This window comes from Labrus mixtus, chromosome 9, assembly GCF_963584025.1.
Source record: "Labrus mixtus chromosome 9, fLabMix1.1, whole genome shotgun sequence".
NCBI classification, from domain to species: Eukaryota; Metazoa; Chordata; class Actinopteri; order Labriformes; family Labridae; genus Labrus; species Labrus mixtus.
In genome coordinates this window covers 8950365-8977449 of record NC_083620.1, presented here as the reverse complement: position 1 = coordinate 8977449, position 27085 = coordinate 8950365, and the positions used below count along the sequence as shown (strand labels likewise).

General features: G+C 43.7%; 2 protein-coding genes across 2 annotated transcripts in view; both read right to left on the bottom strand.

Annotated features, from left to right (window-relative positions):
- Positions 1–7604, bottom strand: part of sgpp2 (sphingosine-1-phosphate phosphatase 2) — a 494627-nt gene extending 487023 nt beyond the window's left edge. Inside the window, exon 1 of the mRNA XM_061045651.1 lies at positions 7601–7604. The gene's annotated coding sequence lies outside the window, so the exon portion shown is untranslated. The remainder of the gene's footprint in view (positions 1–7600) is intronic.
- Positions 1–27085, bottom strand: part of LOC132979782 (calsyntenin-2-like) — a 249083-nt gene that overhangs the window by 21010 nt on the left and 200988 nt on the right. Inside the window, exons 9-11 of the mRNA XM_061045606.1 lie at positions 10248–10410; positions 4347–4513; positions 334–482 (exon numbers count right to left, since the gene is read on the bottom strand). Coding sequence (XP_060901589.1) covers positions 334–482; positions 4347–4513; positions 10248–10410 — 479 coding nt within the window. The remainder of the gene's footprint in view (positions 1–333; positions 483–4346; positions 4514–10247; positions 10411–27085) is intronic.

The window sequence follows — 27085 nt, the reverse complement described above, 5'->3', positions numbered from 1 at the left end:
ATGACATGAAAATGTAAAAACGAGCCCCCGGTGGCGACAGCGAACAGAAAGTGGTGTATTAAAGGAAAAGGAAAGTGACAGCAGAGGAAAAAAGGAACAGAGGGAGAGGGGAGCGGGAGAAGGCGGGGTACAGATCAATGTATGAGAAGGGAATTATGTATTAGTCAGGCTTTGATATTTGCTGTGTTTTCTTTTTAACACTTAAAAGAAGTGTCAAGGTGGGTTAACACTGTTTCTGCGCGAGAGAGGACACAGAGAGGAGCAGAAACAACAGCAGATAAATAAAGGAGGGTGAAAGAAACTGTACAAGGCAAGAGAGTGTGTGTTACTTACTGGACGTCTGTGGAGATGTGCAGACGTCGGATGCCCGGTGTCGGAAACTGACGAGAGTTTATGTAGGAGACTTTCCTCACAGCAGCGTTCATGTTCTCCAAGTCCTCTCCCTCCATTACCAAGATCGACTGGGCAGGGTTAAAGTGAAACTGAGGACAGAGACAACAGAGGCATTAGACGAGTCTGACTCTGAAACAGTTACTGATCAAATGTTAAACAGAAACAGAGCCATTCATAGCGCTCAGTCCGTTTGATGTATCTGGTGTATGATATGATACAGTATATGCTTCCTGTGATTCTGTTCCTTGCTAAATTAAAAGACAAGCTGTCTCCCAGGCAGAGCAGAATAGAGCGTGGACACATGAACCCCCTTTGGGACCCCCTGCTGGGCGACCCTCTATGATATCTTAACTGTGATTTATGCAGATTCTCCATGTTAGAAAACAAGCTTCGTCTTTTAAGGTCAGGGGAGTATCATACGTTAATAAAGCAGAACATGCCTTCAAGCAGAAAAACAATTTGTACTTTGAAAAGTGTTATTTGGTGTGCATGTCATCAAGGAGCTGCCCAGCAATGATGTTTTTAGCCACTTGTTTTTTATATGTACAGTTTCTACTTTTCTAGGTGCACATGGCTAAAACCAATGCAGTCTAATATACGGACCATTGGAGCCCAAATGTGGGTTTATTTTTAGCCATTTAGCCATTTTAGCCATAGGGACTTCTGGATATTGGTCTGGTAGCTGGAGAGGTTCCCCTCGCGGGATCCATAAAGTATATCTTCTTCTTAAGGCGCAGGCTCCAGGTGAAGCAGGCAGGTGACTGAATGAAAGCAAACAGTTTTAAAACCGTGTCGGAGGTTAACCTGATCGTATAGGATTTAACCGACTTGTTTTTGGACGTCGTATTTTCATCCTGTTTTCTACCTTCATCCCTCATTTGACTTTTTTTTTGACAATATTGGGTTTGTTAAAATTGGTCGCTACACCCCTGAGGTGTTTTTAAGATGTTGTGCCTCCGTTGATGTCACTGAGGACAAACATCACCATAAATAACATCATCTGTGTGATGCAATGCAGAGTAACTGTGAGGCTAAACACACAAACTGTAGCCTGACAAAATGATCACATAGTTGAATCACCACATGTCTAACACAGCTACAACCGAAGACATGGATCATCTGAACCCTCATTGAGGGAGAGACTGTGAGGCGATGCCAGTCAACAAGAACGGCAGGCAACTGCTTGGTGCCCCAGACCAGTAGGGGGCCCCAACGCAGCGGCCGAAAATATTAAAATTTTGCAATGAGGCCCCCCAACAGCACTCACTCTCGTTGCCCTGCTGAACACTGGTTGGAGGGCCCCACAACTGTTTTTTGATAAGGATCCCAACAGACTCTAGAATCTCCACTGGAGAGACTGATGTATTATACAGCAAAATGAAGAGTAGCATTAAAAGAGCAATATGTAACTCTGACACCTAGTGTTTGAAATGGATACTGCAGTCCAAATTCTAAACATTGTAGAGAGCTATCTCCCCCTGCCCCCTCCTCTCAAGAGTCGATGCTCGCGCAGGTTGCCATGTGGTGGACACTGAATCTTCAGTGTTTATCCAGCTCTGCATCGGTCTGTAAACCTTTCTGTGTTCTAACCTCTCTCCATTTTTCAAAAGCATCTTCAATATTGATCCTAGTTTGAGCACGTTTCTGCTCGTGGAGCTTATTAGAAACATGCAGAGGCTTTTTAGGTCGGGTACAATCACTTCTATCTGAACCACTTCTCTTGCCCGCTTCCATCGCTGCAACACCTGTTGGTTTGCAACACATCTGACCGAGTAAAACACCGCAGTAGAGGCTCCGGATTAGCTGTAATGTAAACAAACATATTCACTTTTCTTTAAACTTTTGCGCCTTAGTCATAGCAGCTGTCTGGCGTATCCGATGTTGTCACACCCGGTCTCATCACCTTACAACCCTACACTACTCCTAGCATTGGCGTGTGTGCCTAGGGACTAATAATGTTTTGCTTTTTTATTCTATTTCTTTGTTCGTTGTTTGTGCACCAAAAACAGCAAGACAAAGTCTTTCAATGTGTCAACATACTTGGACATAAAGCTGATTCTGATTTGCATCTTAAGTAAAGGCTGTGAAGTCTGGAGCTTTTTAAGGGCTGGAGACAGTTGCACTTTCTAAGATCTTTTAAAAACTCCCATCTGTTCACTTGGCAGCCCATTGAGCTGCGGCTTTAATGTTTACAAATAGGACGGGGGAAAAAATGTATCTATCCATTTCAGCTTAGCAGTTTCATTAGTGGACAGGTCCGAAACATTCAAAAACACTGACTTTAGTTAAACCTATCTTCCTGGCAGCCATCGATTTCTCTTCATTTAACGACACAGCAGCATGAACATCTGCATGCAGAGGCTCCAAAACCTGCTTTAATCAGGTGATCCATCATAGTGAACATCATATTTGTACTGTGTTATCGTGCAACAGCAATGACACTTTGACTAAATCTTTATTATGATGGATCACCTATTTTAAGGGAATCTCAGGACTTTGCAAACGGACTTCCTGAAAGACAGGGAAGAAATGAAAAAGGAAATAGTAATAGGAACATGTATGTACTGTGATGGTGAAGTACGTGTTGTCAAAGGGTTAGAAGTGCAGTGTGCACCCGAGTATAGTTTGATGGAGGTGTGTCCTCTCCTGCAGGGTTTGATGGTAGGGATTTGAGGCGCTTCTCTCTTTAAAGAGAGGTTTCTAGCTCTCCAGTTAGAGCTGCAATGAGTATCTCCGATTTCCTCAAACTGGCTCTCAGTAGCAGAGTTACAGTACTTCAGCACTGCATGGGGCTCGCATGCACTCCCTCTCCTCTGTCATTTCCCCCTTCACGATTTCCCTTCTCCTACTCTCTCCTCTCATCTCCTGTTCTCTGTCGCTGTACTTGCTGCCTATCTGCCTCCCCCCTCCCCCCCCCCTCGTCTCTCCTTCCCTCGCCGTTATTCTCCTCTGATTGTGCTGTGCCAGCTCTCCACCTGCTTGGCTAAATGCTGTCCTTAAGCCTCCCGTGGACTTATGGGAGCCACACAGACTGTGCGGCTAAGAAGAAAATGAAATAGCTTTCAAAAGATAAACCACACTGGCCCCAGAGAGGTTTCCTTCCTCTTCTCTTCTCTCCCCACCTTGTCTTCTCTAAAGGCAGGAGAGGGTCTCTTTCCTGCACCTGAAGACAAGGAGCTCTGTGGATAGAGCAGATGGGCCGAGGGACACAAGAAGACTCAAAAGAAACAGAGATGGGGAAAGGGTTGAGGGAGCTCTGAGAGGCGGGCTGGTCCTTTGCGGGGGGTTGGTGGGCGACTTTAAGTCTACACAAACCATCCATCTTGTCTACTCTCTATCTTCCTCCGTGCAGGGAGATGGATTAGCTGGGCTGCTGAAAGGAGGGATATCGTCCAGCAGAGAAAGCCAATGTGTTATTTCGCTGTGATGCTCTCAAAAAGAAGTGTGTTTGTGTAAATGTGGATCAAATGTGTCGTCTTGTGTTCATGCCCACACCAGAGATGGACGTATTATGAATGTGTACTCGGTGAAGGGACAGTACTGTTGTTAGAAAACGGCTTTTGCAAGCTGAAAAGGAAATGCATTGAAAGTCTGCTTCTTGCTGCCCTGCACGTTCCACCCAAGAGCCTCACAGAGATGATTTTTTATCTTTCTTATTCATTGCTCTTACTGCATGTTATTCTCTCATTTGGTTTATGTCCTGGAGGAAGATTCCCTTTGTGATGAGAAGTGATCAGTCACTTTAGGCGTGGTGCGGTAAGTTTGCAGCTTGTTATGCTCATACTCCAGCATGGACTTGTGTGTGTGTATCTCTTTAAATCTCTATCAGCCGTGAGGCATGCCACTGCAAGTCCAGTCTACATGTCTCCCCCAGAATACCCATTCTCGTGTGTGTGTGTGTGTGTGTGTGTGTGTGTGTGTGTGTGTGTGTGTGTGTGTGTGTGTGTGTGTACCTTTATGTTCTTATCCAGACTCTCTAAGGAGTTGATGTCCAGTCCCTCTTTGCAGGCTTGCAGACAGGAAATGACTTTCTGACTCTCGATCTTCCCTGGTCGGATGGTGAGTCCGGACAAGCTGCCCCGGAAGTACTGCGTGAACCTCGGCTTGGTCACCTCCCCACCTACACACACACACAAAAAAAACATTCAAATGCATACTGTGAAATAGTTCATGTAACAATCCTTTTGGCATCCAAAGTACACGACTGCTTGTTGACACACTGACACTTGCACTTTGGAGTTTTTGCACACAATGTCCCTCACCTGTAGTTTCAAAAGGTGAGTGTACAACAAGGAAACCACCTTCAAGGAAATAAACGCTCTCAAATATAAAACATGCAGTAAAAAGTAACAGAGCAGTGTCGGTCATACAGCGGCCGTTGTCAACACACTGTTGTCATGGAGACAGGACACAAACACTTCATGCAAACACTCCAGAGCGCACAGCCAGCACTTTTCTTCCCAGGAAAAAATGCCAGGTGGACACGGGGCTTTAATTAGTTTGACCTGAACACATGCAGTGCTTCTCTGGCCATTCGACGAGATCTTTGCAATCCCGCCCCTGGTATGTGGCGTCTTAGCGTCCCTTACATTCATAAAACGAGTGCTGACCTTATTGTCTACACTCTAATTACAAGTCCTGATGATCGTATCATGGCATTAATTAGCCATGGCGTGCATGCTTTTATGTCTCTATTCTGTTACTAAGCAGCAGGGTGCTGCAGCAGTGTAACCCGACGAGCCCGACCAGGATAAAGAAAGGTAAGGAAAAAGTCAACACATTTAAAGTTTGTCCTCTGAACTCGGTAAAGGCCAACGCCAGCAAGAGGAGTCTCTCATTAGCTGAAAGGTTACTAGCTTTGGGTATCAAAACTTCACCTTTGCTTCCCTGTCCTATCTTTTATTTATTTCCGAACATGTTGTCTTTCCCTCTCGCTGCTTGTCTTCAGCTCGGGCAGAAATCCACCGAAGCACTGAAGGTAATAACATTTGCTAAGAAATAGAAAAAAATCCAAACTTTTTCATCCATTGTAAAAAAAAAACGTGTGTTATGAGAAGAAGTGAAGCACTGAACTATGGGTAAAGTAGAGCGAAGGTGTACACCAGGAAACCCATCTTTCTGTCTCTCTCAGTTGATTCTTTTGTCTCTTGGCATTTTGCTTCAATGATGTCTTTTATTCTGTTTTTTTTTATGGTTATCTTTTTATGTGCTGTCCTGTATATGGCCCTTGTCTACACTTCATCAGACGTCGCCAAGCTTGACCTTGGTACCCCTCGTTCCCACCTGATAGTAAAGGAACATGTATCACTGCCCTGAGGGAAGCATCTACGGCTGGCAGCTCTGTAAATGCAGCGGGCTAGATGGCTGATTTTACTACTTCACATTCTACTTTCTTTTGGTGCAAAAACATGCTAGACATGGACCGCAGTGCCTTCAGATATTCATGTTAGAATATCTCCTGCTGAACTGAGATACACTGTGGACTTTCACTTGTTGGATATTGCCCCTGAAGAAGGCATCAGCATCCTCATGCTCGTGTTACCAACCCATGGGTCCATATCTACCCACCGGCTTGTCATCTGTCTGCTTTTCCAGACTGGAGACTGATGAAGCGTTTTTCTTGACCAGCCAAATGGAAACACGGGGGCAGCTATAACAATTCTCTCACTTGAACTATTCTACTTACCTGTGCCCTTGTCTCATCACTCTTTCTCTTTCTCTCTCTCAGAGGGTTGTTCTGTCTTCTGTATGAATTTGTGTCCAGCCCTCCTAGCACCACTTCTTGGTGGATATTTACTTTTATGTTCTGCAAACGTTTGACCGGAACGCCTCTTCTCACACTTTCCTGTCTAGCTTTGAACAGCTGCTCTTTAGCTCGTAATGAAGTTTACCTTTCATGTATATTGTGAAAGTCGAGAGACCAGATGTTAGCATATTACAAGCTAACCGTAATATTTTAGGGGTTTCCCTTAACACTCCGCTGCCTGTAGCTTTAAATGTAAATGAGCTGTGTTTGACCACGCCCCCTCTCTGGAAGGGCTTGGGTGGCTCGGTGCTTTCTCGCTCCATGTCCTATTGTTTACGGTGAGAAGGCAGACTCAGAGGGCAGAACAAACACCTAGCTGTGGGAGTGTCACCCACCTGGGGGAGGGGTTACTGCCCTTTGTGATGTCATGAAGGGAAAATCTCCAAACGGCCTGTTTGAGCACACATTTTCTGAAAAGTGGAGCAGGGAAAAGACGGAGAGGGTGGACTTTTCTCATCATTGGGGGTTTGTAAACAGACTAGGGAGACATATGAGTATTTATAAACATCTTAAAGTGTATTTTGCATAATATGTGACCTTTTAAAAAATAACTATACCATTAAATAAGTTAAATTAGCTACCTGGCTTTGGTTTCATAAGTTTTCCAGGGATAGCAAAATCGTTTTTTTTGCAGCGTTTGGTCTTCTATATTTTAATGGAGGACTAAAACTCAAAAAGTTTTTACACATTTTTTGATAGTTTGTGATTATCCTTTTAAGAATTTTCTATCCTACATTGATCGAAGGTGCCAGAAAGGACGTTTTGGCATGAGGGTGTAAAAAGTAAGATTCCACGCTTTGTGAAAAACCAGCATTTTGGTTTGTTTGAATAAAAGAAAAAAGGGAAATATTAAGGCCCCCATGTGTAGTACAGAAGCCCAGCATTGATTTGACTGAAGAAATCTGCCTTTCACTGGGATGTATTTACGCTCTTGTCTGCTCAGTTCAATCAGCCACGCTGCTTTGCATACCAGGGGAGCCGCTCTTATAAAACCACAAGGTCATGTTTGGATTCACTCACTGCTTTGCCAAACCCACTCTTCCCTCGTTCTTTATGCGTCACCTGCTCGCTCTCTCTCTCTCTCTCTCTCTCTCTGCCTCCTCTCTAGATGTCCACCTATCCACCCTGACAGATGTTATCAATTTAGGCCGTGACCAGAGAAACCATTAAGGGTCCCAGACAGAGAGTAAAAAAAAAAGACACGCGGAGGAGAAGGGATTACCCCATCGCTGCAGAGCGGGAATGATATGGGTGATAAAACCGCTGATCACTCCACTTTACGGTGGCTGGTTTTTACGTGGTGTCAGCTCTCTCTGCCTGCTCCGTGCAGCTCTATAGATCCACACTTTCCTTTTTAGTCAGCTTTATTTGCGTCATTTCCAAAACAGCAACAGATGAGACTGCAGAGGCATTGCTGATCTGAAAATAGGGTCATTACTTAAGTGTGAGTATGAGCCTCTCCGTTAGTGTGTGATGTATTTTATGTGTTGTATGAGCGTCTGCAGGCCTGTGTTTATACCTTATATTGTATAAGTACCGATATTTATGTTTCAATTTGTGCATGTAATAGTCAGTACTTCTCTCTGCTGGCTTACTGCCGTGATGAGGGAACCAATGACGGCAGAGCAGAGCAGAGCAGTGTGATTACACAGTCGAGGAAAGAGATGAACGAGGCGAGATAATGGGGATGCTCCTCGCCGTCTGACTGTTTTAACACTTCTGATCGTGAACACACTCAGGCAGGTCAGAGGGTAAATATAGGCTGGATATTTGAAAACGGCACAGCCAGCACTCGCTCCCAAAGGGGAAGGAAAAAGGAATGGTCGGGGGCAACCTTTCTATTAGAGAAGAGGAGAGAATGAAAATGAAAAGTGGTATAATTTACTGCTTCATTGATGCAGGGAATCACACTAACAAGTCGATCTCAGGCTTAAAAGCAATGCAATCAAGATATTTACCTGGAGAGTTAAGGTATCTGCAAGTAATCTCAAATACTAAGCATGCAGACTGTGTTTTTATGCATGTCTCCTTTACTGAGTTTGTTATCAGGCTTTTACCGTCTGCATTTTTGTAGCTCAGTGGGGTTTTCTGGCACAGCTTTACCTACTACCAAGGTGCATGAAGAGGTCAAAAAGCACTTGTAGTATGAAGATCAACTTTATTATAGGTTGCATATTATCCTCCACGAGGACCCCAAAACATGTGTGTGATTTTTCATGTTATAAATCCACTCTGATCCTGTATTTGATCATGTCTATAAACCCCTCTATTTCAGACCTGATCAGAACAGACTGTTTCTGTGTCTGTACCTTTAAATGTAAATGAGCTGTGTCTGACCACGCCCCCTCTCTGGAAGGGCTTGGGTGGCTCGGGCTTTCTCGCACATAGCTGTGGGAGTGTCACCCACCTGCGGGAGGGGTTACTGCCCTTTGTGATGTCATGAAGGGAAAATTTCCAAACGGCCTGTTTGAGCACACATTTTCTGAAAAGAGGAGCAGGTAAAAGACGGAGAGGATGGACTTTTCTTATCATTGGGGGGTTTGTAGACAGACAGGGACGCATAATAGTGTTAGAGAAACATGGGGAAGTGTATTTTGCAGAATATGTGACCTTTAAAGACATTAGACCGACACGCATTTGTGTAGTTGCAAGAATCCTGAAACATGAACGAGGGTGCATGGGGTTCTCTGAAGAGGACACGTACAGCACATAATCAATCAAGTTCAAGATCAGTGCCTAATGGAAGACTGTAAAAAAGTATGAGGTACAGTTTGAGGTATTTAAAAATTACAATACAGAAATAATGAATTTTCTTACTTATCGGTTCGGTTTCGTGGTTCATTTAGAATCATCATTTTGTTTTCAGTCTGTTTAACAACCAGCTAAAAACTTTAACAGAAAATCTATCCTCACCTCACTCTAATGTGTTTGTGTTTCCTGCAGCCAAAGTGTTTTGAGCCGGCAAATCTTTATGAGTAACTCTGAATCCATCCATTTAAACACGACGCAGCTGCCTGTGTGAACTCCCAAATCCTTATTCGACAGTTAATGCCGTCCAGCAGTGCAGCACAGAGCGGAGATAAACCCGCTACTGAAGTTCTGCATCACCAACGCTCCAAAAAAAAAAAAAGATTCAGAACTAAAGCTTGTGCAGCCAGTTAGGCAATAAATAAGCTCATCTTTGCAACACGTTTGCAATCAACATGCTGGAAACTTAAAAGTCAGGGCTTTGAAAAGGCAGCCTGTTGTGGCTAATGGCTCACGCTAAGAGTTCAGAATCACCATTGCAACTCTTTGCTGAGGCTTAGCCCCCAACTAGAAAGAGCTGAAATAGTCCCTGAACTCCCTTTTCTACTCGATGCCCATTTAATCCTGCTAAAGGCTCGCAGTGTTCAATGAGAGAAGAGGGAGGAGGAGTGGGGAGGAGAAAGAGGAGGAAGAGGAAGAGGAAGAGGAAGAGGAGGAGGAGGAGGAAGAGAAAGAGGAAGAGCGGGGGGGGGGGAGAGGAAGAGGAGGAAGAGGAGAAGGAGGAGGAGGAGGAGCAGCGGGGAGGAGGAGGAAGAGGGTCAGCCACACTGATGAAAGCGGCACAAGATTGACCTTCTCCAGCTACCGTACAAAAGATATCGGGGCTCTTCGTCTTATTTAGGCTATCAAACCAACGCTCTGCTGCGCCGTCTGAAAAAAAAAATCCTTTTCTTCTACCTTTGTGCAATTAGCAGCAGCCATCAGTTCAGAGGACGGTTCAGTTGTACGCCTTCTTTCACACTTTGGGTTCAATCATTTGTCAAAGGCACAATAAGTGCTTTTCTTAATTACATTATTCATTCAAGGCCAAAGAACATGTTCCCTACTCAATGAGGCCCTTAGTGCAGTGTTCTTGATCTTCAGAAGTATGATTCACCCGATACACCTAATTGAAATGTGACTTTTTATGCAACTTTTGGGATATTTAACCGAAGCATCCTCATCATAATCACCACTACTGTCAAACTGTTACCATCATCATCATCCTCATATTCATTGACACTCAGCTCGGCCCGCTCACCTTGCCAGCAGGCTCCGACTGTGAGCTGCACATCGATCTGAGAGGGGTGGATGGGCCAGTCGTCAGTCACCAGGTAAGGGTCAAAGGTCACTCCATCCACGTAGAGCGTCACCACTGGGAACTCCACATTGATGACGTAGTAATGCCACTCTTTGTCACAGATCTGTCCAGAGAGAGAAAGGGAAAGCGTCATGAATGGATATGTGGTTTCCAGCTTTTGTAAAAAATAGCAGTCAGTATACTCTCCAAATAAGACTCTAGAGCTGCTTTTGTCCTCTATCTTTTAAAAAAGACATGACTCTTGACATGTGCTCAATATTAAAGAGGACATATCATCCCCCTTTTCCACATTTTCAAACAGTCCCATGTGGTCTAAATGAAACATCTGTGCTGTGCTTTGGTCAAACTATAACATGAATCAAGCACCAGAGGAGGTTTGTGACCCTGTATAAACCAGCTCTCTCAGAACGCTCCGTTTTGGTGTGTGTGTGTCTCTTTAAATGCAATGAGCCCCCCCCCTGAGTCTTCCAGGTAGACATCACTCCTTTGCTAGCGAGAATAAATATGGCAGACCTGCGCAAATGTTTTGCTCTAGGCTGGGGGTGGAGTCCATGGGTGGAGATATCAGGGGAGTGGAGGGGATTTTTATTACCAGAATCCCACTGTGACATCACAAGGAGAGCAAATTTGAAACAGAGCATTTTTCTCTGTGTTGTAAGACTTATGCAGACCACAAACAAAGGACTGGATGGGTTTATTTCACATTTTGTGGGTCGGTAGACACTCAGGTTACCCAAATACATGTTCACAAACACTGTACAAGTTTTCAGAATATGTCCCCTTTAAGCATTAGGAACAGGGAGAGAGGAAACATCGGTGGGCCGTTTTCAGACACAGTAAAGCTTTCACAAGTTTCCCTCTAAAGGTCCTTAAATATCTGTCAGTCAACCCAGAGAAATACAGATAGTTTTTGGGCCACATAATCCTCGGTAGAGCACAAACTGTTGTCTTTCCACTTAGTTTATAAACCAATGATTGCATGCATTGAAGTTCAGCTTCGATATGTGCAGGGGGGCATTTTTCTTTTCAGTGTTACCCAGACATCACGCAGAGCAGGACTGGTAAACCACACATTAGGTCCTCTTTTATACCAGTGATTGACATTATGGTACAGTGTGTTTGTTTTGGTGTAGAGTTATGTTGCACTTGGATAGAGAGTGAAATTACAGGTCTAAATTCTAAGTCATTTTTGGCCTTCAAAGTTTTCAACAGAATAGTTTTTTTGTGCATCCTGCTCATTAAAATGCATTAGCACATTACCTTTTTAACCTCTTCTCAAAACTACTTGACTGCGCCACTCTTCAGCATGCTTGACCACTCACCCTGCCTCGCTGAGCATTTTAATTGATTGCACCGGCCCACTCACGCCTGTCTGTCTCTGCGTAAGCCTGTCTCGCCTCCCTCTTCCTCCGCTTTAGGCCGTGCTTTTCCTCAGCAGCGCCAGCACTCATCAGCCACACTTCACCCCTTCCTCTCAGCTCCTCTGATATAACCTGGGACAGCCTTTGAACACTTAGCCTTGGGTAACCTTCCTCTCTAATGAAGAGGGCTACGCGGCCTGCTTATTAACAGCATGCTAGCACAGCAGAAGGGAGTTCTAATCAATCCCGTTCAATTTAGCCGCTATTGAGGTGTGAGATACAACACAGGGCATATTGGTGATCATTCTGAACAGCTGCTGAACACATATGCAGCATGTTGATGTGCTGAGGTGCTGCTCGGAATTGATGGAGGGATAATCAGACTTTTGATTTGATGATGTAGATCAGACTCGTAAGGATGGATCGCCTTTGAGTACTCAGCCAGGATGTTAGGCATGCATTAACATTTATACACTCCTTATGCAGTGTGCATACAAGTTCTATAAATGTTTGTGCTGTCAAGAGATAAAAAAACAAGACTCTAAAGTCAGTGTTTGATTATCAAAATGTATCACGTATCATTCTTGTGAGAGGCAATGCATCGCAGGTAGACTAACTCAGTCTGTTTAACCTTATTTTAGGTCAGTTATTTTTGACTTCAACTGCTTATTCACCAGTTTACTTGATATTAATTGACATCACACATCTCTAATTCTGCACCTGAGCTGGTGGGAGTTTTGTGCCTTGCTCAAGGGCACCTCAACAGTGCTCAGGAAGTGAACTGGTACCTCTCCAGCTCCAGACCTATTTCCAGGCTTGGTCCCCACTGGGACTTGACCTGACAGCCCTACGGTTCCCAACCGCCCCCAGTATGTCCGCTATGTTGACTGACTTCTTCTGCAGCGTATTTTACTGAGTAGCAACAGATTTCTTTTTTTTCAGTTTTCACAAAAGCAGGTGAGCAGCATGTTGATGAGGCTTAGTTATTTAGTAGCTTTATAAAAAGGTAGAAAAGAGCATGGTACTGAATGACAGCGGCGCTACAAGTTGGAATAACAGCAGCAGAATCAGGTTTATAAAGGCTGACTCAAGTAATGCATTAATAGTAGGAACGTACAAGAGGACGCCTCTGTATGTCTACACATGTTAGTGCTGAACAACACATCATTTTAACATCAGGATCGTGATACAGTTTGTGCACGGGCAATGTTCACATTGCATGATGTGCAGTTTCAGTCGAGCAACCCGAAGAATGTCATGTTGCCACTTTAATGTTATTTGATGCAATCTCAAATTAACAGTTTTCTCATGTCCATGACTGATCTACAATGCGAATCTGATATAACCATCAGTAGTCAGAGAAGTGACCTGTGCATGCAGAGTCTGCGTCCCCTGCATGAGAAAATGTACAGGCTTCAGGTGACACAGCTGCCATCACAGATACACCGGCATGACACTCGAGGCAGACGCTCAATCACAGATTTAAAACGAGTGTATTTCCACTATCAGCAGCACCTCATGCAGCGGTGCTCGTTAGTGCTGTGGCCACATATACTTTTAGCAGTTAGATCTGCTGCGCACACAGTTAAGTGTAGTGTGAGTCACTGGCAGCTCAAGTTGCAGACCTTTTTTAAATTAGAAGTTACAAACATGTACACTTAATTCAACTCTGAACATTGTTAGAATCCATCTATCCGGTGTGTGTCAGAGCCACTGTCAGAGGGCTGGACCCAGTGTTCTATAAAAGTAAGAGGGGGTTTAGATAGGAAACAAGCCAAGTCACATCGTGTGCTGCAACGTGTTTCCATCATATTCTAGCAACTGTTATCGATAATATTCTCAGTGACGTATGAGGATGAAGTGTGACCTTACTATATGATCAGACATTAAGGAAACATGTTATGTTGAAGTGCTGGCTTCTCTGACAACAATGCAGCAGCCAGTATGTCCTCCTTCTAACTTTAGATTCTGGTCCTGAATGCTCTGGATTTGTTTGGACCAGAGAAGGTAGGCGGTTTTAAGGCACCTCCACACGGCCGTTTTGGACGCCCCTCGGTTTGCCAGATGTGAGAGCAGTTATCAGGTCAAACCAACAGGTGTCGCAGCGATGGAAGTGCGCAAGAGAAGTGGTTCAGATAGAAGTGATTGTAGAGCCTCTGCATGTTTCTAATAAGCTCCCCGAGCAGAAACGTGCTCAAACTAGGATCAATATTGGAGATGATTTAGAAAAATGGAGAGAGGTTAGAACACAGAAAGGTTTACAGACCGATGCAGAGCTGGATAAACACTGAAGCTTCAGTGTCCACCACATGGCAACCTGCGTGAGCATTGACTAGAGAGGAGGGGGCGGGTGGGGAGACAGCTCTCTACAATGTTTAGAATTTAGACTGCAGTACCCATTTTAAACACTAGGGGTCAGTTACATTTTGCTCCTTTTACTTTAACGTGTCTGTTGAACTTCAAACTCTTTATGTTTTATTCCCTATGTGTCGATTGTAAAGCAAGGTATCTTCATTCCAGTGCACACACACTAATCCCTCTGACATTTACACAATCAGATGTTCTCTGCTCATGCTCTGTAATGCTTTTTTCCTTGTTGTGTCTGTTCAGGATTTCAAAGAGAGCTCAGGCCCATATGGGACCATGGGAGAGCCTAGTGGGTGACTTCTTCTTGCAGCTCTTCAAAGAGGCGATGTCAAGGCGCTCTCGGCCAATAGGAAGCTGCCCCTGTCAGTTGGATAGCTCGCTCAGGGACAGAGAAAGGGAGGCAATTATGGAGCCATATAGGTCAATACTACTCAGAAACAGAGGAAGAGGTGGAAGACAGACACAAGTGTTGTGGGTAAGAGCTTTAAATCATCATGCCAGGCTGAAAATACCTTTAAAACAACAATTACACCATCAACCCTTAATCACTACCATGAGGATAACAAAAAACAGAGAAGCAGAAAATGTATTTGAACTGTAAGAGGGATGGCTTGGATTATACAGTTTTGTCAAATGTCTGCTCAGCCACCTTAAATGTGATCAACAGAAGAAGTGCATGTTGACTAATTTGGGCTCAAATTGACATGATTCACATCATGGCAGCCCTTCCTTCCCCTTTTGTTGTGTTGTTTGTCATTCCCTGTCTGTTTAATCCTCATGTGTCTCTCCCCTGTCTGTGTGAGTTTGGTGGGCGGGGCTCATGTTCTCAGGCGGCGCCAGGTGCAGCTAGTTGGTCATCAGGATCTCGACTACAAAGACTTCCTTTTGCTTCACCTCGGCGCCAGATTGTTTCACCTGCTCGCGTGGTATTGTACTCTCTTGGCTTCTCTGGATTCTAGTGCTCATTGTGATAGCTTGTGTAGCTAACTCCGTTTTTCTTCTCTGCCTTGCGCCAGATTGCTTTTTGTGATTTTTGCTTCACCTCACCTGTGCTTTTTTGGACACCACTCTGGGATCACGGACACTGCCACTGGGAACCTCGCACTACCCCTCCTCCTTGTACCTTTTGAGTCACTTTTTGGAATAAACCTTTTTGTTATCAACTTGATCCTGCCTATCTGAGTCGTGCTTTTTGGTCCAGAATTTGTACTAACCGTAACACAAATATGAGCAGTTTGCATCAGATATGCCTACAGCATCAAAAGGCCTCTCAATTAAGTGGTGTTGTTCGGTAAGCTTGTTTTTACTGGTAAATATTAAAACAAACCGTCAAAAAAAGAAAATACATACAGCTACAACAAGTGAAGGGAAGCAAGGTGTGGCTTAAGCTGGTAAGTGGCGACTCAATGGAAGCTTTCTCCACTTCATGCTGTCAGGAATTTTCAATAGGCAGAAAAATGCACACCCACTCAAAAAAGCCTGTTTTTACAGCAGAGATTAACATGTTTACAGCCTCGTTCAAAAAACAAATAGGTCTGATTAGCTCATGTCTCGATCAGCACACACTATACGGGGGGGAATTTTTTGATGACTCATCCATTTTGATGTGATGAACGGTACATGTTATCCATAGTTAGGTGTGTAGCTGACCTGATTGACAGGTGGGCGAGGTATAATGGTTTGTCAGGAGGTTTAAAACCCGCCTCAGTTCCAGCTCTCAGCCTGTCGTTAGGTTGACTGAAAGTTAGACTGAGACAGCCGGTGCATTCGAATTGTCCCTCCTATCTCCTTTCACTATCCACTTTACCTTAACCCCGGGGAAACGTCATGAGGTTAAGGAAAGATGTTAGGAGAATTCATAAAGGACTTAGGGAAAGGCGATCTCGTTGCTCTTACAATCCGACCACATTTCCACTAGGCCACGTCATTAAATGCGACGGGCTGGTGGAGGTTAATGACGTGTGTCTGCCGTGGTGAAACTACAATGTTCAGAAAATGGACTACAAAAAACGCATCTAAAAAACATTCCCCTGTGCCTTCTTACCGGTGAAATAATCCTTATTACCACGAGGTTGGGATTGAAATAAAAGCAATATAGACTACCAGGCCACAAATAACAAACGTGAAACCATCAGCTTCCTGTCCACTCAATCAACATAAAAATAAATATGAAATTAATTGTTACATTTATGTAAGATATAACCTACACATAATGTTTGAAGCATACAAATGTACAACTGAACAAAGCATTCTTAAGTGAATGAAATATGTTGAATAAAACATCATCTGATAAAAATGTCTCTTATCCCTTACATGATCTGTGTCAGTTTATGATCATCGTTCATTTACGTGAACAGTCGGATGTGCGACTTGCTTTAAATGTTGCGGCCGCAAGGAATTGTGGGGCGGCATATCTCATCTCCTTTGGTAAAGGATGGTCCGGTGTATCCTATGCTAAAGGAGGTTATAAAGGAAGCACTGACCCACCTTTCCTTAACTTTTAGAGAATTCAAACGGCTCTTATCATGGCCGCCACTTAAATGCTTCCGGGGTTAAGGTAAAGTGGATAGTGAAAGGAGATAGGAGGGACAATTCGAACGCACCCAGCATTTCCAGCATGGAGACTGCTATCGATGGGACTCCAGCGCCCCCTGCTGGAACAGACGGGGGACGTCATTCAGGCCTATATAAATATTTACAGTCTATGGTATACACGTGTCATACCCACACAGCTGAGGTGCTGAGCTCCAAGCATTTTGTCCCTTATTTGGTTCTGAAAAAGTTGTCAACCCTGGTGTGTCTCCATGTATACAGGAGTGTGTGTTTGTGGTAATTAGAGCGAGACAGAGATTCATCAGGGCTACAGCACTTGTAAAAACATCTTCCCACCAGCAGTCACACACACACACATATGATTGCAGAGACATCACGCTGGCATCATTACGTGCCAACTTCAAGAAACTTCAAAGCCAAAGTGAAAGTTTAGGGGAGCAGCACTGACTTACTTTGCTTATGAAAGCAAAGCAAAAAGTTTTTGTATTCCCCAATCCCTCCACTTTCCTGTGTCTCTGCCTGATGCAAATTGACAGGCGGAAGGAATGAATGAAATAAATAACCACACAAACAAAGAAGAGGGAGGACGGGAAACAACCGGAGGACAAAAAAGAGCGAGGGAGAGAGAGAGATCGGAAACATCTCACATCAAAGATCCTTGGTCATCTCTTGGGGCACTGGATGGCGAGAATAAAAACGCAATTGCTATCTCCCCTCCTTTACCTCACTCTCTTCTTCCTCTGCAGTTTATTTGGTCTCTTTTCTTCTTCGCCTGTCTCTCCATTAGAACCCGACTGTGGGAGTTGTTGCCTCGAGTTCTTTGGAGTTGAAAGTCTTAAAGAGATCTGTCGCCCAACCCAGAACCTCTTGACTTCAAACAAGAGATTCAGGAATGAGATAGAAAAGGTAGAAGAATGAGGAGAGATGAGATGATTTAAGATCGGGAGGTGGCGGGGCAGAGAGCAAAGGGAACAAGGGAAGGTGGAGATGAAAGGAAAGAAAGAGAGAAAGAGACGGCAAAAGAAAATAAATGATAAACTCTAAAAAGAAATTGAGACAGCGAGAGAACGTGATGGGGAAAGGACTGAAGATGAAACCTTTATTACTCTGAAAAATGTGCCTAAAACTCAGTGAACAACAAGAAGAAAATAATTAAGGAATAGTCCTACATGCCACTACATACATGTTCCAGCTTTCTCGCTGAAAACGAGGAGAGACGGTGAAAAACACTCATGGGTCTGTATGCAAAATACGCTGCTAGATGCAGAGACCGTGTGCTTAGCTTAGCATTAACACTGGGAGCAATGAGACAACCTCTAGCATGGCTGTGTCCAGTCGAGCGGCAATCTCCAGTGTTGAAAAATGCAAACAACTGCAGTTCCTCAAGTGTCCACTTGAGGCCTGCTACAATAACAAAGATTCCCAATCCCAGAAATTAACAAACTGGTACAACAACAAAACAGTTGTGGTCTGCAGAGCTCATTTCTTTATAAAAAACTGAATGGGGGGCGATTTTATTTTTTCATATCTCATCAGTTTTGATGATATTAAGGCTGAGAGTTATTCATACAATTGCAGAAGGAGAGACAAGGAGATCTCATTTCCAATTTGACCACCATCGTTTGGCTTCAAAGTGCTTCTTCAGGAACAAATGAGTGAGGTCACTGAGACTACGTCCATGTTTATGCTGTCGATGGTTCAAATGATAAATCTGCCATCTGCTGACTTCCAATACAACTTCCAGACTTATGATATTCATACAACCCTGAAATATATATTAGCAAAAGGTTCCTGGTTCGGACAGGAGATGTCTGTCTTTATGTGTCAGCCCTGTGATTGACTGGCAACCAATCCAGGGTGTAATCCCCGCCCCTCGCCTGGGGGAGCTGGACCTGCGACCCCGAACAGGAAGAGCGGTATAGACAATGGATGTGTGGATAAACAGATATCTTAAATCATCAGGTTTTCGTTTCAGTAACAATGGTTTCATCACAAAAATCACAGCCACAGAAAGACTCAAATCTCAAAACAGAGAGAGAGATAATTAAGTATTCTTTTTTAATATTATATATTTTATAAGATTTTACAGATGCACCTAATGAACTGGTAAGTCATTAGTGGGAACCAAAAGGCAAAGACAGCAGAGATATAAACCTGAGGTTATTTTTATCTTGTACTGCAGACTTGGGGAACAGCTCTGAGAGGGAGAGGAAGGGAAAGATGGAAGTGAAAGAGGTGGCGGGAGTTAAGTGGGGAGGAGGGCCTGTAGGGCCTGTTGGAGGAAGGATCCACAACGGAGATTGATGAGCACTGAAAACAAGGTGACTTGAAGGAGGGGTGGGGAGGAGGAGCCAGCGGAGGGATGAGAAAGTTACTGTAGAGGTAAAGCGAATGCAGGGAGTAAAGTGAAGGGTTTGGATTGGCTGGGGTGGGTTACCATAGTAACTTGCAAAATACCCAATGATGACAAAGGAGAGACAGAGGAACATGATTAGTTTAATTTTTATACAGTTTCAGTCAATTCCATGACTTTAAAGGTCCAATCAGTAAGATGTGTAGTGAGTGAAATGATAAAGTGACCTTACTATATGATCAGACATTAAGGAAACATGCTATGTTGAAGTGCTGGCTTCTCTGACAACAATGCAGCAGCCAGTATGTCCTCCTTCGAACTTTAGATTCTGGTCCTGAATGCTCTGGATCTGTTTGGACCAGAGAAGGTAGGCGGTTTTAAGGCGCCCACCACGCGGCCATTTTGGACGCCCCTCGGTTTGCCAGATATGAGAGCAGTTATCAGGTCAACAGGTGTTGCAGCGATGGAAGCGGGCAAGAGAACTGGTTCAGATAGAAGTGATTGTACCCGACCTAAAAAGCCTCTGCATGTTTCTAATAAGCTCCACGAGCAGAAACGTGCTCAAACTAGGATCAATATTGGAGATGATTTTGAAAAATGGAGAGAGGTTAGAACGCAGAAAGGTTTACAGACCGATGCAGAGCTGGATAAACACTGAAGCTTCAGTGTCCACCACATGGTAACCTGCGTTTTTGACACTAATTAATAAGTAAGAGAATAAATCACAACTAATATAAATATCTAACAAACCTAATGTAACTATTATCCCTATTTTCAAAATGCTAAATGTACATTTTTTGTCCATGTGGTCCTTGAGGTGGATAAGGTTGAGTAGCACAGCTGTAAAGTAGAAAACACTGAGCAGAAGATCTCTGCAAAATAGATCTGAAAATATAGAAACATGATATTAACAGGAGTATTTCAGCAACATCAATGTCAAAGTAGTGCTCGCTCAGGAGGGTCACAGAAAGGATGTCCTATTTAGAGTTGTTTGTTTTCCCCAATGACTGAGGGAGTTGTCTCGTCGTGCTCTAGTTTCATTTTCGACCATAAAGATATGAATAGTAGGAGGTAAAAAAAAAATACTCTGGCCATTGTCCCTGACTTTGAACCAGATTTAAATCTACGAGAGGAGCAATGTCAATACTTAAATTAGTATAAGTTTAAAGGTGAAGAACACAACATACCTGAAATGGTCTTTCTCTCTTGTTTCATCATTTTCAGATTGATCATTGGACGGCATGCGCTTACCCTACTGCTTTCTGGAACGTGAGCGCAGCCATCAGCAGCTCCTGATCTCAGGAGAACTACAAGATCTCAAGAGAACTACAAGATCACAGGAGAACTACAAGATCACAGAAGAACTACAAGATCACAGGAGAACTACAAGATCACAGGAGAACTACAAGATCTCAAGAGAACTACAAGATCTCAGGAGAACTACAAGATCACAGAAGAACCACAAGATCACAGAAGAACTACAAGATCACAGGAGAACTACAAGATCTCAAGAGAACTACAAGATCAGAGGAGAACTACAAGATCTCAGGAGAACTACAAGATCACAGGAGAACTACAAGATCACAGGAGAACTACAAGATCTCAGGAGAACTACAAGATCACGTGGGAATAAAGAGAACAGCGTGCAAACAACATGTAGCTTTGTCTTTCTGAGGATGATTTGTTGTTCATTCAATGCCCGTTTTGTCGTAATGTTAATGCAGTGATGAAAAATACGAGTCCGTATATTGTGTTTTATTTTGAAACTGACCAGATGCTTGTGCGTTTCCTTGCCTGACTTCCTGTACGGCTCGTTCTATTCTGTCCAGCTTGATGCGTGCTTGGAGTGCGCTCCATCGGAAATAGACCTGGAGCGAATATAAAATGGAGCACAGCATAGTGGTGCTGCTGGCACATGCCGGAGACGGGCTGCTGCGCTGTGGAAACACAATAATTGACTAGAGAGGGTACTGACGGACTGCGGTGCGCACGGAGTGCGTGGAACTTGGCAGTAAGATGCATGACAGAGAGTGGACGCAAAATGTTTAAAAAACAAGAAACATGACGGTTATAAATCCTAACAGAAGCGCACGTTTAGAGCAAAGAAACACTGAACCCAGGATGTGTTCTATTAGTCCTTCAAATAGCACAGAATCAGACACTACTTGACAGATTGTATTCTAACAGCTCATCAACTTTTGGTATCATTACAGCTAGGGCTCTCATCCAGTCCCATTCGTCTGGCCTCAGAAATACTTAGCCTCCTGATTCATTAGCTAAAGTGCTGTTTGCTCACACATAATTGCCATAAATCATCGTCAGCCTGGTGTCAACATGGAAACCATTATCATGTCAATTATTGTAAGCATCCACAAAGGCCTGTCTTGTCTGAAAGCCTATAATTACAAAAATAGAAGAAACAATTAAAAGAAAGTGATAGTGGATGTGTGTGTGTGTGTGTGTATACAGCATGTACTGCATGCATGTCTCTGCGTGTGTGTAAGAAAAGTACTTGAAGGTGACTATGAATTACCGGCTGGCTAGAGAGACTAATTAGAGGGGCAATTATACAGCCGCTCCCGGCAGAGACTGAGAGTCAACAGCCAAATGACCTCTCCATAAGCTCCTAATGGGCCACTCACACACATGCACTCATAAACACACACCAATAATATCCACAGGGTTTTCAACCGCATGGCATTTTGAGTGAGAATGATCACATTGAGTACTTTTTTTTTAAGATTTATTTTTGGGCTTTTTGGGCCTCCATCGGAGAGACAGGACAGGAAGGAGTCGGAAATCAGGGACAGAGAGGGAGAGAGAGAGAGAGAGTGGGGGAAAACAGCCACAGGTGGGAGCCAAACACGGGCTGCCCGCTCACTCCGAGGACCACATCGGCCACCTGCACCCTGATCACATTCACGTCTTAACTCGCCGACATTAATATAGAGAAAGAATACTGTTCCAGATGTATGGGGTCCCAATTAGTCCGTGGACTAACAGTTCAAAATATAACTTACTCAGGGCTGGGCAACTGGTTGCCAGTGCGATTTATAATCACCTAACTCAACTTTTCCTACAATAGGGAACAACTTGGCCCTCTGGCAGTTAGCATACCTTTAACGTGGCCCTGTAGTGCATCCATAAGTGGCTCACATGTTCAGACCCAAAGGGCTAAAAGGATTGTGATTGTGACATTGTTTGCTGCACTCGTCTGCTTACGAGCTCATGAAAAATATGAACAGATTAAGCAGTCTTCTAATTCTCTTCGTCAGGGGGCCCGGGAGAGGTGTTGATTTGTGGGACAGCAGCTAATTATCTGCCAGAAGCGCTAACGATTACCTTTCATGTCACTTTTTTAATTGAACAAGTCTATCGCAATGGACGGAGCTGAGAAAACAATAAAAAAAAGTCCTACACAGATCAGAGACAGAATAAAGGGAGACAGAGAATATTTAGAGCCCAGCAGGAGGACATTTTATCACTGAAGTAAGAACTAATGAAAAACAAAAGATATCAAACATGCACTGACTGCAGAGACGTTTGATGTTTTGGTAAAAAGACATCTTACCTCTTTGTCACTGTTGCTCAATTAGCTTTTCACATAAACAGAGCCACCCCTGTTTGTTGTTGTTATACATAAAGTCAAGTCAAGTCCCATTTATTTAAAAAGCACATTTAAGAACAGCAGCATCAGGGCACCTGTAGCCTAATGTCCTCCAAGAGGGCGGCCAGGATTCAAATCCGACCAATGGCTCCTTTTCCACATGTCGTTCCCCCCACTCTCTCTCTCTCTCCCAGATTTCTGACCTTTCTCTAAATAAAGGTATAAAAAGCCCCCCCGAAACCTTTAAAAACCCAGCAGCAGTTGACCAAAGTGCTTAAAAAAGTGATTATATTTTCTCTTCTTTGCCGCTACGTCCACATCTTAGTCGCCAGTTTGAACCGCGTCCAATCGCTGAATTGTATCCACTCCTAAACTCACCTGCTGCGCTGTCATTGGCTGGAGGAAACACACAAGCTCCGCCCAGCAACGTCCCCAGTCGACCAGAACAAAGCAGAACAGTAAAATCCAGTCAGAGGACAGAGTCTCTGCAGACACAGTCACCACCACACATGTACGGAGGCCCAGAAGGGATGATGGAGCAGCTTTACTTTAGGAGATCTGTATTTTATTTTGTAGGAAAAAGCTACTGACTCTGCCTTTAATTAAACTGGGACTGCCTTATTTCCCCCCAGTTAATCTCCAGTAAGAAACTCGCCTGAGCATGACACCTCTGACTTCAGCACCACAGGATCCAAAGTTGTGTTGTAACTTCAGCTGTGCATTAGCACTTCCTGTTAGACGATCCTTCTGGTTTAGTTTTTCTTCTTTTAGTTTGTGGTTGAACGCTTCGGGCTGGAGGGATTCCCCCCTCATATCAGAGGTACAACACATGATGTGAACTGTGTGGCCAGTAACCAGTTAAACATGTGTTCATCCTTTCTTTTTCATCCTCTTCTCTTTTTCTCCCCTCTCTGCTCTGGTAAAAAAATACAATCTAACATGCTGCAACACTAAGCCTGTTGCTAAAGAGCTTTAACCACAGAGAGAAAGCCTGTGATGTGAGTGTCCTAACCATTGGCTCGGCTCTAAAGTCTAACAACCAACTCTGTGTGCAGGGGGTTTAAAAGGGATTTGTAAAGACCGAGATCTTGGGCCTTGAAGGTTGAAAGGGGAAAAAAAGTAATCACACCTCTTGGATATACTGAGATAGAACTGTTTGATGAAATAATGGCTATGAAATACTGACCACATCAAGCCAATGAATAAGTCTTTAAGGATGTAGTTTCATGGGAGGCATCTCAACATGCGACTCAATCTCTGAACCCATCAGTTAGCCACAGTTTCCAGGTAGTCCTCTACGCTCTGCTCCGTTTCAAATACGTACAGAGTCTATTTTTGATGGAGACCGCTGCAAGCACACGCTAAGCTGAACAGACTAAATCAACCCAGACAGGAAGTCAGACAACGTACTTGATACGGTTAAGTGTCCTTATTGTTCTGAAGAAACAGTGGAAGATACTTTTTTATTAGCCTGCGCAAATATGAGCTGCAAACAGTGTTTTACTCTGAAGTGTCTCTGGAGTTAATATAACGGTGGATGCAAAGTACGGGAGTGTTGAAATTGTATCTGCAAAGTTTTGCATTGTCCAGGGAGGTGAATACAACACCTCCTCCATACTGAAGCCTCCGCTCTCCTCCAGAGACACACCTCCAACCCCTTTCCACTCGTGTTAAGCACCATTAAGCGCCATTAACGGCAAGCTGCGGGCAAAATTGTCCTCGTCTCGAGCTGCAATCACCTGTGTCCTGCATTGTTGTGTTAGCATGCTAATGTTAGCGCTCTTTAGTTAGCTTGTAGCTCCACATTGCAAGTAAACTGACACAGAATGAGCGTGATCTAAAAACACTTATTAACACTTATTTGAACGTATTAATTCAAATAATCAGTGAGTATGTTCTTCTTCTTCTCTCTAGTCCTTGACTAAAACAGCTTTTATACACAAGGGGAGGAGCCGGCCGTCCCGTCCATGTAAACACGGCTCTGACAACAACACAGCCAGCGGGACTCGAACTTCTCTCTCATTGTAGACAGTCATGACTCAGACAGACATTTACACAGGATAGACTTGATTTATGATTTATTTATTTGGAACATGTTGCACATTCTGCCTTTAAAGGTGCTCCACTGGAAAGCTAGCGGGAGATTTCATATTCAGGATATCCATTGTGTTTGTGTCCAAGCTCCACTGGCTCTGCTAACCGGTCAACCAGGTATGGACAAATTCTGCGCATTTGAGTCAGACGGTAAATTTACAATAACACAGCGAGGAATATTCCAAACAGAATCCATCGCAGTGAGTAGATAAATGAAGAGCTGCCATCACACCTCCATCTTACCATCACTGTAGACAACCCTGCTGAGAGGAGCGATGGAAAAACACTCACTCAGCATGCAGCCGCTCACGACATGGCACAGGACAACTAACCTCCTAAACAAATGAAAGAAAAAACCTATTTGCAGGAAGAAAGACAACATTATTGTGCAACTACGAGACACGGGCTGATGTGAAGGATTCAGGTGTGTGTGTGTGTGTTTGTGTGTGTGTGTGTGTGTGTGAGTGTGTTTGTGTGTGTGTGTGTGTGTGTGTGTGTGTGTGTGTGTGTTTGTGTGTGTGTGTGTGTGTGTGTTTGTGTGTGTGTGTGTGTGTGTGTGTGTGTGTGTGTGTGTGTGTGTGTGTCTGTGTGGGGGAGTGTGGGAGTTGTCAGTCATTGTTGCAGAAAGTGAATGTGGAATTGAAATGCTTGTTTGGATTTTCAAGTGTATTTATTAAATGGATGTTTGGATGCATTTTGTTGTTCTTTGTTTAAAAGACGTCTCCTGGATGAGTAAACATAATTTCATAGAGGAGATAAGTCTGAGGTGTTTTAGTTGAAATGGTTTCTTGGTAAACATTTCAGGACTTTGTGAGAACTACACATTGAACTCTCTTCTCTGCTTGAATTCATTACCCTCCTTATGTACCGCTGAAAACATGTTGAAGCGCAAATTTAGTTGATATTGTCGGTCATTGTTTACGCCTTGCACAAACTGACGCAGGATTGAATGAGCATCTGAAATCTAGTTTCAAATGTATTCTCTAATGGATTGAACTCAGAGGAGCAGGTTGCAAAACGATGAAATGTCTTTGTATTCTGAGACATCGTACAAGTGAGTAAATATCATCTCAAAGAGAAGTAGGTCAGACCCTCCTGTGGGGCATTTCAGGTCTTGGCTGAACTGGCTTCCCTGTTGACATCTGCGAATGGAAATGGTAAATGGACTGTATATGGTAACTATACGAAGCCCACTCACAAGACATCCACCTTTTCACACATACATTTATACACTGGCTGTAGAGGCTGATATGCTGGGATGCACACTGCCCACCATTACTGATCATTCACATTCATGCACTGTGCTCTGCCTTTGGAGTCCGCTGTCTGGCCCAAAGAACCTTTGAACTGTGGGAAGGAGGAGCTGGGATTGAACCGATAACCTTCTAGTTGATTCATTTAACTCCTACTGTATGTACCAAAGAAACATTTTCTAGTGCCCATACTGTTGCACTTCCCCAAGAGTCCACTTAAGGCTGGATGCTAAAGCTAAAAAAAAACATTGAGTACCATATCAAAAGATGTCTTGAGTAGGCTCTCAGTCACCTAGGTCATGGAAAATGTGAAACTTGATCCACAGACAACTGGACTTAGTTAAAGATCTTGAAGAGGTTACACCTCTCCTCCAAAAAGGCTTTTTCATTTCTAAACTAACTGGTGGACGGACCTAGACATATAAGCCTCAGTGGTTTGGTATGAATCATTTCTTCATTGGTCACGCTGTACGGGTCGGGGGTGAGGGACTGTTTAATGGAACTCATCCGTTTTGACTTCATTAAGTGTAACAATTTTTCATGAATTATGCTTCCAAATTGAAAGTAACAAGCCAAGAGGCTCGATTACAGCATTTCAAATATGGCGACTGCCATTATGGAGCATCATTCAGAAACCAATGGGAGACGTCACTGAGACTACGTCCATGTTATATGCAGTCTATGTGCTGGATCAAGGTTGCTGGCAGGAGCAAGAACAAAAATCATTCTTGGAGTTACAAATTGTGATTCTCAATAAAGGTAATTCTTTATGTATGCATAATACTGATTTGTTTACTTTACATTCAGCAGAAGATATAACAATAGAGACAAGAACTGTGGGACTGAGGGAAAGTGGAGAACCTGCTGAGGTGAAGAATCAGTAATCAGTTACAGAGAAAAGATAGCGAAACAATAGCGGCCTCAGCGAGAGAGGAAAAAAGGAAAACACGGTCCCACAGGTTTAGGTGTCAGTACAAACCAAGCTGAGGTGAAAGTTGCCACAGACCGTTAGTGCAGCGGTGGAAGGAGGCAGACGGGGGTGAGGGTTGTCAGGGGGGATCATACCATCTTGCCCACTGCCACACTACATCCATCACACGCCCCCTCTTGATTACCTAAGCCATGACAACACGTGCACGCCGACGATACTCCCACGGCAAGTTTACCAAGCCTCTACCCGGCTCACTTAT